We start from the raw sequence: 13,560 nt of genomic DNA on the forward strand, positions 1-13,560 counted from the left end.
CTTACTGCATACTAACCACACATGACCATAGTAACATACTGACCACAGTAACACACTGACCACAGTAACACACGTCAATATACTGACCACAGTAACATACTGACCATACATGTCAACATACTTACTGCATACTAACCACACATGACCACAGTAACATACTAACCACAGTAACATACTAACCACAGTAACACACTAACCACAGTAACACACTGACCACAGTAACACACTGACCATACATGTCAACATACTTACTGCATACTAACCACACATGACCATAGTAACATACTGACCACAGTAACACACTGACCACAGTAACACACGTCAATATACTGACCACAGTAACATACTGACCATACATGTCAACATACTTACTGCATACTGACCACAGTAACACACTGACCACAGTAACACACTGACCACAGTAACATACTGACCACAGTAACATACAAACCATACATGTCAACATACTGACCACAGTAACACACTGACCATACATGTCAACATACTTACTGCATACTAACCACACGACCACAGTAACATACTAACCACAGCAACACACTGACCACACACGACCGTATGCATTTTGCATTATGACCACATAGTAACATACAGTAACCACAAAACAACAAGTCTGCACAAGTCTTAACAGTGATTGGCATTAATATTGCACATGCATATATGGTGAGTCCTGGTTTGAACTGGAACTAGGTTCACCATGCCTGTATATCCCCCAGTGTCCTCTTCTCACCTTGCCACCAGCCTGGCTGCGCACAGCAAAGCAGAAGAGAGTGGAGGCTTTGGTGTTGCCCTCCACCTTAAACTCTCCGAAGGCTGCAGCATGTCCCTCGATGGGCTGGGACACCTTCCTGTCCACAGAGTACAGCTGCATGGCCCCCACCACACGGTTTTGCTGCAGGATAGAGGAGAGAGAAGAGGGGATGTCCTCACTGTCTGAACATGCTAGAAAAGGACCAAAGTACGGTGCTTTTAGAACACAAACCCTCCCTAACGTACACTGTATGTCTGATGTGTGTGCTGTGAACTACGGGTGTGTATAAGACGTGCGTGGGTGTGTGCATACCTGTGCCGAGATACCGATAAGCAGAAGCCACTTCTGCTGTTCGTCTGTTCTGTAATTTATGATCTGGCAACCGGCCAGACTGGCGTGCCGATCAAACACTTTGATTGGCTGAGAGTCCCCCTCCATGCTCCAATGGTAGACGGCCGCTTCAGTCACCAAGGCGACGGTGTTGACAGAGATCCACTTCCAGAACATGACTTCCTCTGTCATGGTGTGAGCCTTCATCTTACTCTTCATCTCAATGTTGAAGATCTGCAGGCACTTAGCAGCTGAGGACAAAGGGAGGGCAAGAGGAGAGACCAATATAACAATTCATAATATTGTTCTATATCTATGGGAGATACAGTGAATGAAGCTAATGCTAAGCTGTAGCTAGTGAACTGCATCTTTGGGTAGCTAGCTGACTATCCAGGACAATGGACTTCCTTCCAGGTCTCCATGAGATTTGTACTTTGTTTGAACAATCCCTTTAAGTTCCCAGCAAACTGGATTTCCATGATGGGTCAAAAGTGTGCTATTTCCCTGTCCAGTGAAAGAGCGTGACCGGAGTGGGGATAAAGAGCGAGGCCGATAGGTAGATAATACACTCAATGACCTAATATATAGTATCTAGCAGACAGATCCTCCGGAACAACTGTGGAACTCTTCCCCAGGTTGTTCCTGTAAAGGAGAACATGTTCTGAATCTCTTAATTACATGGATGGTGAAATAAAAAGGTAAATAAATAGACATACATACAAACATGCATCACAAATTCCAGGCCCAAGTGCTCTAACAGAGACACAGAACGTGGCGCAGCGGTCTAATGCACTGTATCGCAGTGCTAGAGGCATCACTACAGACCCTGGTTTGTTCCCGGGCTGTATCACAACTGGCCGTGATCGTGAGTCCCATAGGGCGGTCAACAATTGGACCAGCCTCGTCCGGGTTAGGGGAGGGTTTGGCCGGGGGGGGGGGGGCGCTATACTTGGCTCATTGCGCTCTAGGGACTCCTTGTGGGGGGCCGGGCGCCTGCAGGCTGACCTTGGTCATCAGGTGAACGTTGTTTCCTCCGACACGGTGCGGCTGGCTTCCGGGTTAAGCGGGCGGGTGTTAAGAAGCGCGGTTTGGCGGGTCATGATTTGGAGGATGCATGACTCGACATTCGCCTCCCGAGATTGTTAGGGAGTTGCAGCGATGAGACAAGATCGAAATTGGAGAGAGAGAAAAATATTTGGGAGTGGCGGCAATGTTTTAGCAGCGGCGGGACGACACTGCTAAATCAGTATAGGGGAAACACTTGAACTAGCAGGCTATTTAAAGGATAGTGAGAGAGAGCTACTATAATCAGTGTTGGCTACTATGGAACTGTTCTAGTCTCTGGCATGCTGAGAGAAATTAGTGAGGAAATAAAACTCCATCCTTTACTAACCTCCCATATGACAACCATTGTAAATGGAACTAAGCCCGAAGGACATCATTTAAAGATGAAACTAGACCAGTACTGACAGCATGTCCTATAGTTTCAGGTTTAGACAGTGAGTGAGGAATAGATGCGGGTTTCAGAGACCACCACGCGTAGGTGAAGAGGTACGACATACCTGGTACGCTGCAGAGAGAGATCTAGAGATGGAGAGGAATACCTCACACACACACACACACCTCCTAGTGTGTATGATATCTGATGAGGTATACCACACACACAGTCAACCAGCATACAACAGGTCATGCTAGCATGTACGGTTCTCATAAAAGCATGTGTGGGTGTCTGTGTTTGTGGGGGGGACTGACAAACTGAAAAGTTCCACACTTGAGATGTCACAGTCAGGAGACAGTTACAAAGTGTGGATTCAAATGTACAGAGTCGAATGCTCATCCAAACGATCTCATCGATTTAGTTACTTTTCAGAAGGAATCAGAATACAGTGCCTTCAAAGTATTTACACCCCTTGACTTTTTCAACATTTTGGGGTTACAGCACAAATTTAAAATGGATTAAATTGAGATTTTGTGTCACACACACACACACACACAATACCCATAATGTCAAAGTTGGAATTATGTTTTTATAAATGTTTACAAATTAATTTAAAAAGTGAAACGCTGAAATGTTTAGAGTCAATAAATATTTAACCCCTCTTTTACGGCAAGCCTAAATAAGTTCAGGAGTAAAAATGTGCTTAACAAGTCACATAATAAGTTGCATGGACTCACTTTGTGCAATAACAGTGTTAACATGATTTTTGAATGACTACCCCATCTCTGTACCCCACACATACAGATAATTGTAAGGTCCCTCGGCCGAGCAGTGAATTACAAACAAAGACCAAGGAGGTTTTCTAATGCCTCGCAAAAATGGGCACCTTTTGGTAGATGGGTAAAAAAAGCACACATTGAATATCGCTTTGAGCATGGTGAAGTTATTAATTAGCCTACACTTTGGATGGTGTATCAATACACCCAGTCACTACAAAGATACAGGCCTCCTACCTAACTCAGTTGCCGGAGAGGAAAGAAAATCACTCAGGGATTTCACCATGATGCAAATCCTGACTTTAAAAGAGTTCAAATCAATGGCTGTGATGGGAGAAAACTGAGGATGGATCAACAACATTCTAGTTACTCCACAATACTAAATTACAAAGTGAAAAGGAAGCACGCAAAAAAAAATACTTAAAAAATGAATTTGCATCCCGTTTGCAATAAGGCCCTAAACTAAAACTGCAAAAAATGTGGCAAAGAAATTAACTTTATGTCCTGAATACAAAGTGTTATGTTTGAGGCAAATCCAACATCACTGAGTAGCACTCTTCATATTCTCAAGCATAGTAATTGCTGTATCATGTTATGGGTATGCTTGTCAATGGCAAGGACTAGAGAATTTTGGGGGGATAAAAACAAATGGAATAAAAATAAGCACAGGGCAAAATCCTAAAGAAAAACATAGTTCAATCTGCTTTCAACAGACACTGGGAGACAAATTCACCTTTCAGCAGGACAATAACCTAAAACACAAGGACAAATATACACTGGAGTTGCTTACCAAGACAACATTGAATGTTCCTGAGTGGCCAGTAACGGTTTTGACTTACTTCTACTTGAAAATCTATGGCAATACTTGAAAATGGCTGTCTAGCAATGATCAACAGCCAACTTGACAGAGCTTGAAGAATTATTTTAAGAATAATGTGCAAATATTGTACAGTCTAGATGTGCAAAGCTCTTAGAGACTTACCCAGAAAGACTCACAGCTGTAATCACTGCCAAAGGTGATTCTAACATGTATTGACTCAGGGGTGTGAATACTTTTGTAAATTAGATCATTTGTGTTTTTCATTTTCAATAAATTTGGTTAAGAAGGAAGGGAAGCTTTTATGAGAGACATGATGACCACAGACAGAAGAGACAGACCAGAGACCACAGACACAAAGACAGCGATAACACCACAGACAGAGAGTGACAGGCAGGAACTCACCGTCTGAGAGAAGGTGACAAGAAAGCAAGCAAGGGAAAGAAAGCCAAGAGTCAGTCTGAGAAAAATAGGTTGAGAGCAAAGCAGACATCTCAGAGATAGAAAAAGGTATGAAAGAAAAAGAGTGAGACGAGACCGAGAGGGAGAGGAAAACTCACCCTCTGATAGATGACAGAAAGCAAGGGAAAGAAAGGTAAGAGTCAGTCAAAGAAAAAACGAGGGGGAAAGAGAGAGGTAAAAAGAGATGTGCAAAGCCTGAAGAGATAGCATTAGAAGTAAGGCAAACCGAAACCGACAGAAGACTAAATGCGCCTGTGTTTTGACAAAGGGGTAGAAGCAGTGGCGGAAAAATCTATTTACATGACCAATTTAGTACATTTAGGCAATGTGTCTGAGTGCACTGACTTTTGTTTTTACAGCACGGGAGGAAATAGTGCATTATAACACAGATACACCCAACACTGCATTTGACAGCTATGTTAAAGTTGGAGTTACATAAACAGCAATCCTGTGTGCTATACTTAAGCAATAAGACACCTGGGGGTGTGGTATTTGGCCAATATACCACAGCTAAGAGCTGTTCTTAGGCACGACGCATCGCAGAGTACCTGGACACAGCCCTTAGCCGTGGTATATTGGCCATATACCACAAAACCAAGAGGTAACTTATTGCTATTATAAACTGGTTATCAGCGTAAATAGAGCAGTAAAAATAAACATTTTGTCACACGGTCTGATATTCAGGGCTCAAACCACCCAGTTTATAATGCTAAATAACACACTTTTGCTTTTAGATAACTTTTTCAGAACAAACATGATGTTGAAATAGGTTTCTCATGTAGTAATTTTTTTTTATTTGACCTTTATTTAACTAGGCAAGTCAGTTAAGAACAAATTCTTATTTTCAATGATGGCCTAGGAACGGTGGGTTGGTGGCTGAACTGCCTGTTCAGGAGCAGAACGACAGATTTGTACCTTGTCAGCTCGGGGATTGGAACTTGCAACCTTCCGGCTGGTAGTCCAATGCTCTAACCACTAGGCTACCCTGCCGCCCCAGTGATAATGATTTAATTACTCTAGTAACAGCATTGGATTAACAAGTAACTACGTAGTAAGTGCATTGCAACAGAGCGTTTTGTTGGTTGTATTACACCAGTGGAATAAGGAGCAGTGAGGGCAGGGGTCAGGGAGCAGGGGTGTCAGGGAGCGTCCCAAATAGCACCCTAATCCCTACACAGTGTGCCATGGGCCCTAGTCAAAAGTAGTTTGCTACATAGGGAATAGGGTGCCATTTGGGACTCATCCACAAGGATGTGGGGTCGTGGTGGTAGCCTACCTTTCAGGGCGATGACCTTGCTTGTAGGGTTCATAATGGCGCTGTCAGCGGAAATGGGTCGCCTGCTGGGGTTATTGGGGTCAGCCATGTCTATGATCACCACCTGGTTTTGCTCACCCACCTTCTCCCGGATGCAGATGAATTTGTCAGACTCCATGGTCAGGTAGCTGAACCCGATGTTGGCCGGATTCACCCCTAGGTTCTGCAGCTGAAACACACCGCAACACACTCAGCCATTAAATGCAATCTAAGTATTTCAGAGGCAACTGCTGTAGTCAACCAATAACCCTAAACACGTGTAGTACAGATCAATGGATTTGAAATTAGCAATGTGGGTATTTGACCTCTTTTGGGCTAGTTGAAATGTGTGCCATTATTGCTCATATCTAACCAATCCTTTAGGACTACACCAGCGCTTAGGTGTACAGTACAGACTAGGGGTCATTTGGAATTGGGCAGTGCAGTCAGTGGCACAATGTAAAGATATGAATCTACAACTGATATTTTCTGGAGTTGTACAAGGATGAAAAAAAAACTAAAGTTGCCAGTTGATAACATTTGCCTTGGGTCAGGGAAAACAATTCTCTAAACACTTACTCTATTAAAATACCTGCTGTTCTGGTCCAATTTTCCAGAAGGGTATTCTTAAAGGTTGTTTTACAAGGAGAAGGTTAGGTGGAGTTACATAAACAGCACAGTCAGGCCTGGGAAACATGGCATAGGGCAGGCAGACAACAACAGGGTATTAGGATGACTCTGGAAAGCTTTATGTGCTGTGACAGCTGCTATTAATCTGGCTTTTACTGAGGCATTATACCAGAACATACAGTAACAGTCATTTTCCGCAACTTATTTAATTCAAATAACCCAACACTCCCAAATACCAAACTCTACATAGTAGTGCTTGAGAGAATCTCAAACGCCAAACAATAATTACTCTTTAATTACCATGCTATTATGTTATTTCTAAGTAAATACAATGTAAACAGCAGACTAAAATACAAATGCTGTGTAACCATAAACACTGGCTGATTCAGGTCAGGCCTCTGCTAGTGGTTTCAGAGACTCAGATGGGAGGGCTTTCCGGGTAGGCCTAGAATGTGCCCTGATCTCCAGTGTCCCCCCCGAATGGCACCCTATTCCCTAGTGCATGTAGGGTCCTATGCCCTATAGAGAATAGGATGCCAATTGGGACATAGATCTGACCTAGAGTTAGATTAGATGTGAACTCTCCCAGCAGGTCATACTCTTCAAAAAGAGATAGATCTCCAGATAGGAATGCGTGATCCTCAGTAGTAAATTATATCCATCATTGAGCTCATTGTTGTCCTAATGAGGAGAGCTGGGCTGAGGAGGGGAGGCAGTATGGCAGTCCTATGGAACCCTATTCCCTAAATGTAGTGCACTAGAGGGAATAGGATGTCATTTGTAACTTAGCCCAGAATGACAGAAAGATGGATTAAGATGGGGGGGTGAGTAAGCTAAGGCAATAGGGGAGGGAGGACATACCATGTCTAGAGAGAGGAGTTCCTATAATACAGGGCTTGTGAAAGGCCTGGGGAGGGGTGGCTGAGTCACTGGAAGCATCTCCCCGCTGCCCTCCTTCATAGAACATTCCAAACTAAATCACTCGCAACCACAACCCAGTGTCTTCAGAACCCAATCTCTGTGCACACATTGACACGCACACGCGTGCGTTTTGACCAATCATATCAGCTCTGAAAAAGACCTGATTGGTCAAAAGACCAATTAGTGGAAAAAAAAGATCAGAATTAGGCTGCCTGTCTAAACGTAGCATCTGAGGCGGCAGGCCTGCCTAAATGTGTATGTACTCTAGTCCTAAGTGTATTGTATTTGCTAATAACACAGCTCAGATTTGTTCTCTGCATTCCTCTGGCTTTACATTTTCTAAAAACGATAATAATAATGAATATTAACTGAGACATTATCTGATAGAGCCGGGAAGATACCAGTATCGCGATACTCGTTAGTATAGTGGCAAGGAAACAAAACATTACGTGGATTTAACCTTTTAAGAAGAAAAACAGATTTCTCTACAATCATAAATAAATCAGGAATGAACTACACCATGTCTTCCTCACATGTAGTACAACAGGACTACTCATGGTCTGTCAAGTTATAGAATTTTGAGAGATTTAAACAATATTGAAATCACCTTGGTCACAACCAAACTGTCAATGCTATCTCCAAGATAGGATATACATTTTGGTTCAAATATGTTTATTTTAAATTAGGTTTTAGAGTCATAAAGCAACTGAGGTAAAACTACATTTCTACTTTGACTACCACTGGAATAAGGGGATTGTGTTTGTCAACTTCGTAAAACATCAACTCAGATTTTTTTCTAACATCAATTCCATCAGAGTGCTGAAAAAGCTGATAGAATTGTTACGATTTTTTGGGAGGATTTTCAAATGAATAATTTTCTACATTTGAAAATTATTGTTGAACTTTTATTTTTAAAGGCAAAAATAGGTCTGTTAGTACTTGTTGTCAAGTCCGTCAGTGACTTATCAACTCCGTCACTGATGGCTAACCCCCTTAAGATCAATTTGTCAATATTGAGAAAAAAATATTTATATTACTGTTCTGCAACATACACTTAAACAATGCATTTGCTGTCTAAATGTAACAGATAATGTTTGTTTTATAAAATGTTTAACGTGCTGAATCTAGAAAAACATGCCAAAATGCAAACTAAATGAGCGCTGGAGCATAATACAGCGTTATGAAATAAAAAATAACTTGATATCTATATGACATATTTGAATAATCTAATGTTAGAATTACACAATCAAGTCCTTTAAACGCTTGAAAACAAATGTGAAAATGTTAATGCCTTTAAATGGTGTCTGACAGAGTTGACATGGGCTTAAATCCAGTTCATTGCATTTTATGAAGAAATTAAAGAGTTAGGTTGTTCCTTTACATGGTGTGATAGCTGATACTTTAGTCTTTCAAAATAAATATTTAATATAAATAAATTAAGAAAAATATGAGAAAAAAAGTAGAGATTCTCATCTTTCAAAAATTCCTGAGCTGTCAGTTTAATGGCATGTTAGCCTGCCATATTCAGTATCACCACTCTTGCTATAAAAAAGTCAATAATATAGGCTAACAAAAATAGACTATAGTTTAGGACAGCTCCTACCAGTTAGGTGTATTGTTTCAACTGAGAGAGACTGGTGTGGGTGTGTTATTTTTAGAGTTTCATTCTTTAGGCTTTGTCCATATCAATGTGTTGTGCAGGAGGGTAGTAAGCAGTAATAAGACTGACTGGTTGGCTGGACATCAGCCATTAGTTCCGGTGCAGACAGAGCTGTTCCAGCCGACAGCAGTGCTGTCAGAGGTGCTCTGCTGGGCATTATGATCATGATCTCACTTCCCCTTCCTGCCCTGATGTGATTTTATGGGTTAAATTGGCCTGCTTACCTAATCTGTCTATTAGTGGAGACAACAGCAACAGCCCTGAGCAGGGAGCTGCTCTTCTGTTAGTACTGGAGAGTAATATCCCAAAGCAGGGAGCTGCTCTTCTGTTAGTACTGGAGAGTAATATCCCAAAGCAGGGAGCTGCTCTTCTGTTAGTACTGAAGAGTAATATCCCAAAGCAGGGCGCTGCTCTTCTGTTAGTACTGGAGAGTAATATCCCAAAGCAGGGAGCTGAAAGGCAACCAGCTGATGGACAGGCAACAGAGACTGACTGGGACCAGAAATCAACTCAGGCATTTAACACACCAGACTATTTTTTTGCCAAATAATGGTAATTATTTATGTCCAAAAACACACAAAAAAAACTGACCCAAAGATGGACCAGCCCATCTGGCATTTGCTCAAAGTGCCCTATGGCCAATCTGTTTATGACTGGCTACATACCTCACAGGTCTCTCCCTCTCACTAGGGCAGACTCAGACTGAGGCGAAACTACAGGGTATTGAACTTGGGACTTTTGTGAGACTCATGGACTCCATTAGCCCACTGAGCTAAAGCAAAGGTTGGGTGTTTTCAGCAACATCTGGCCTACATAATGTAGAACCTAATTTGTCCCAGACTGAGCCCCAAAATACATTATTCATCTGCTAATAGACTAACAAACACAATGTATCATAAATGAAATACTAAAGGGCACAGATCACTGATCCATTTACATTAAATAAGTCTCCACGAACACACACGAGTAGGGTCAGTCAGTCAGTCCTGGGAAAAAGGAGTATTAGACTAAACACAGCTTAGTGTTATTGACATGTTTAAGAACACACAATGAGACACTGGCAATGTTAATTTACAGTGTGCGTGCCTATATTGGGGGTGCTATGTTTATGGCTAACCTTATACAATTGGGATAAGTCCAGCAGTAGTTGTACATAAAGCTAAAACAACAAATCCAGTCTCATCTGTGTGTACAGGGCAGTGAATGTCAACCCAGACTATACTGTATAATGCATAGAGGATGTAAATACCAAGACAGGAGAAAAAAAAAAGAAAAAAAAAACTTCAGGGCCAAAGTCCTCAGTTAGCAAATTCCTGGCATTTCTCTCTCAGCTGGAGCCATGGCCGATCACAGCAGCCTACCAATCAGAGCAACCCCGAAAATAAATCATACATGGAATAAAAATAAAGGGATACACTATCAATCGATTTGTCTGGTAAAATCTTGCTCAAATAATGTTGTGTTGCCTTTCAATATATGCATTTGTAGCAATGGAGGGGGAATAACCAGAGTAGGGCTTGAACCAGCAACCCTATATACAGTGCCTTGCGAAAGTATTCGGCCCCCTTGAACTTTGCGACCTTTTGCCACATTTCAGGCTTCAAATATAAAGATATAAAACTGTATTTTTTTTGTGAAGAATCAACAACAAGTGGGACACAATCATGAAGTGGAACGACATTTATTGGATATTTCAAACTTTTTAAACAAATCAAAAACTGAAAAATTGGGCGTGCAAAATTATTCAGCCCCTTTACTTTCAGTGCAGCAAACTCTCTCCAGAAGTTCAGTGAGGATCTCTGAATGATCCAATGTTGACCTAAATGACTAATGATGATAAATACAATCCACCTGTGTGTAATCAAGTCTCCGTATAAATGCACCTGCACTGTGATAGTCTCAGAGGTCCGTTAAAAGCGCAGAGAGCATCATGAAGAACAAGGAACACACCAGGCAGGTCCGAGATACTGTTGTGAAGAAGTTTAAAGCCGGATTTGGATACAAAAAGATTTCCCAAGCTTTAAACATCCCACGGAGCACTGTGCAAGCGATAATATTGAAATGGAAGGAGTATCAGACCACTGCAAATCTACCAAGACCTGGCCGTCCCTCTAAACTTTCAGCTCATACAAGAAGACTGATCAAAATTGAACTTTTTGGCAACAATGCAAAATGTTTTGTTTGGCGTAAAAGCAACACAGCTGAACACACCATCCCCACTGTCAAACATGGTGGTGGCAGCATCATGGTTTGGGCCTGCTTTTCTTCAGCAGGGACAGGGAAGATGGTTAAAATTGATGGGAAGATGGATGGAGCCAAATACAGGACCATTCTGGAAGAAAACCTGATGGAGTCTGCAAAAGACCTGAGACTGGGACGAAGATTTGTCTTCCAACAAGACAATGATCAAAAACATAAAGCAAAATCTACAATGGAATGGTTCAAAAATAAACATATCCAGGTGTTAGAATGGCCAAGTCAAAGTCCAGACCTGAATCCAATTGAGAATCTGTGGAAAGAACTGAAAACTGCTGTTCACAAATGCTCTCCATCCAACCTCACTGAGCTCGAGCTGTTTTGCAAGGAGGAATGGGAAAAAATGTCAGTCTCTCGATGTGCAAAACTGATAGACATACCCCAAGCGACTTACAGCTGTAATCGCAGCAAAAGGTGGCGCTACAAAGTATTTACTTAAGGGGGCTGAATAATTTTGCACGCCCAATTTTTCAGTTTTTGATTTGTTAAAGTTTGAAATATCCAATAAATGTCGTTCCACTTCATGATTGTGTCCCACTTGTTGTTGATTCTTCACAAAAAAATACAGTTTTATATCTTTATGTTTGAAGCCTGAAATGTGGCAAAAGGTTGCAAAGTTCAAGGGGGCCGAATACTTTCGCAAGGCACTGTAGGTAAAAGGAAAGCATGCCACCTGTGGTATAGAGGTTCAGATCTCGACCATGTTAGCAGATCTGTTAGTGCTGTTTTGCCAACTCCTCATATAAAAAGGGCACCATATTTTAAAATGGAACTGGTGAATGTTGGTGGGCTCTGTTGGCTGCATTGGAACGAGTGGGTAGTAGACATTGGCAAATGGTAATTTGCTGGGGAGTGTCCAGAGAGAAAGAGGTCTTTAGTGAAAGGCAATTTCAGTCTTGATGTTGCCACAGCAACGAGCCACTGAAAAGGAGTGAGGTGGGCACGTCACAAACTTTCTCTTTGGCCCCAAGAAACCGATGGATAGTTGGTGTTCTCCAACATGGCCTACTAATTAAAAAATATGACACCATCTAATCAAACCACATCCAAACACCGTTGAGCCATAGTTTATCTAACTGCATACATTTATCGTAAATCACTCAATTCCAACAAGAGTTCATTGCTTAGTCCAGTCACTGGCTGTATTGTCGGGTCCGCTGAAAGTAGACTAACGTTATAGGCTATACCAATACGATCTGACTGTTCAAATTTTACAAGTCATCATCTGCCCCACAGAAGCTAGCTAGGCCTGTGTGTGTCTATATTGGGCACTCTCCAAGCAGCCCTGTCAGATTCCATTTAAATGCGGTATGGTGTTTCTATGTCTGAAAAACTGCGCGAAAATGCCTCCTGTGTTTTTTCGGCTGTTAGCGTCTTCTTACCTGCAGATGTTCCTGAAATCGTATCGGCAGTATCTGAGCCATTTTTTAGGCTTTTTGTGTTTCAAGTGTCCGGAGAAAAGGAAAGGGGAAGGGGACACGAGGAGGAATGAATGTTGTCTTATTAAAAGTGCCCCAAAAGCTCTCAAAGGTAAAATACGATGTACAATGAAAGGCGTCTCGCCGGCTAACGTTGATATCACCCGAATTCAGTGCTGCACTCATTCAGTAGCCTAACACCCAAACAACACTCCTGAACCAAAACTCTACGCTTCCGCTAAGTAAAATAGTCCACAACAATTAGACTTTAAAGCTCTGAGAGAAAACAAACAAATTGATGGAGCTCAAATGTTTATGGTATTCTACAAAATAACACATTTGCTATTCATTAGCCCCACAGTCGGTCAATAGGATTCCCCCACAAATACCAATGCAATGGCAAAAAAAATCGGTGTCCTCAATGTACCCCTCCGCAGCCCCTTCCCCCTTAATTTTTTTCTAACTTCGAAATAAAGGCACGTGACAAGCCCCCTCCCATTCCGATTTCTAAAAACTCCAATGTTTGGACGTCGGGAATGTGCCTTTACCCCACCCGCGTAAAATAGGAACTGAAACAGTGTATGACAGACAAGGTAATAGTATGCTTTTAGGCTATGTATGTGTACATCGCTACCACCACACCTCAACTAGTCAGCACCTACATCATTCACCTATCCCTTTGTCATTATCATCATCAAGTATTTTATTGTCTGCCACAAATCCACATTTCTAAACTGCTCACTGGTGAGTTGTGCTATGGAAAGACAAGTCGATTATTGTCTTATTTCG

General features: G+C 41.9%; 1 protein-coding gene across 5 annotated transcripts in view; it reads right to left on the reverse strand.

Moving 5' to 3' along the window:
- The window catches only part of LOC110536181 (clathrin heavy chain 1), a 41,976-nt gene extending 28,428 nt beyond the window's left edge, over positions 1 to 13,548 (reverse strand). For 3 of the 5 annotated variants that reach the window (XM_021621793.2, XM_036936060.1, XM_036936059.1), the window contains exons 1-6: positions 12,736 to 13,548; positions 5,869 to 6,076; positions 4,691 to 4,693; positions 4,536 to 4,538; positions 1,082 to 1,350; positions 749 to 910 (exon numbers count right to left, since the gene is read on the reverse strand). In XM_021621793.2, coding sequence (XP_021477468.2) covers positions 749 to 910; positions 1,082 to 1,350; positions 4,536 to 4,538; positions 4,691 to 4,693; positions 5,869 to 6,076; positions 12,736 to 12,777 — 687 coding nt within the window. In that variant the 5' untranslated portion in view covers positions 12,778 to 13,548. The remainder of the gene's footprint in view (positions 1 to 748; positions 911 to 1,081; positions 1,351 to 4,535; positions 4,539 to 4,690; positions 4,694 to 5,868; positions 6,077 to 12,735) is intronic. The other 2 variants (XM_021621794.2, XM_021621792.2) reach the window with 1 other exon arrangement.
- Between the last annotated feature and the right edge of the window lie 12 nt (positions 13,549 to 13,560).

Source organism: Oncorhynchus mykiss, chromosome 11 (assembly GCF_013265735.2).
Source record: "Oncorhynchus mykiss isolate Arlee chromosome 11, USDA_OmykA_1.1, whole genome shotgun sequence".
NCBI lineage: Eukaryota > Metazoa > Chordata > Actinopteri > Salmoniformes > Salmonidae > Oncorhynchus > Oncorhynchus mykiss.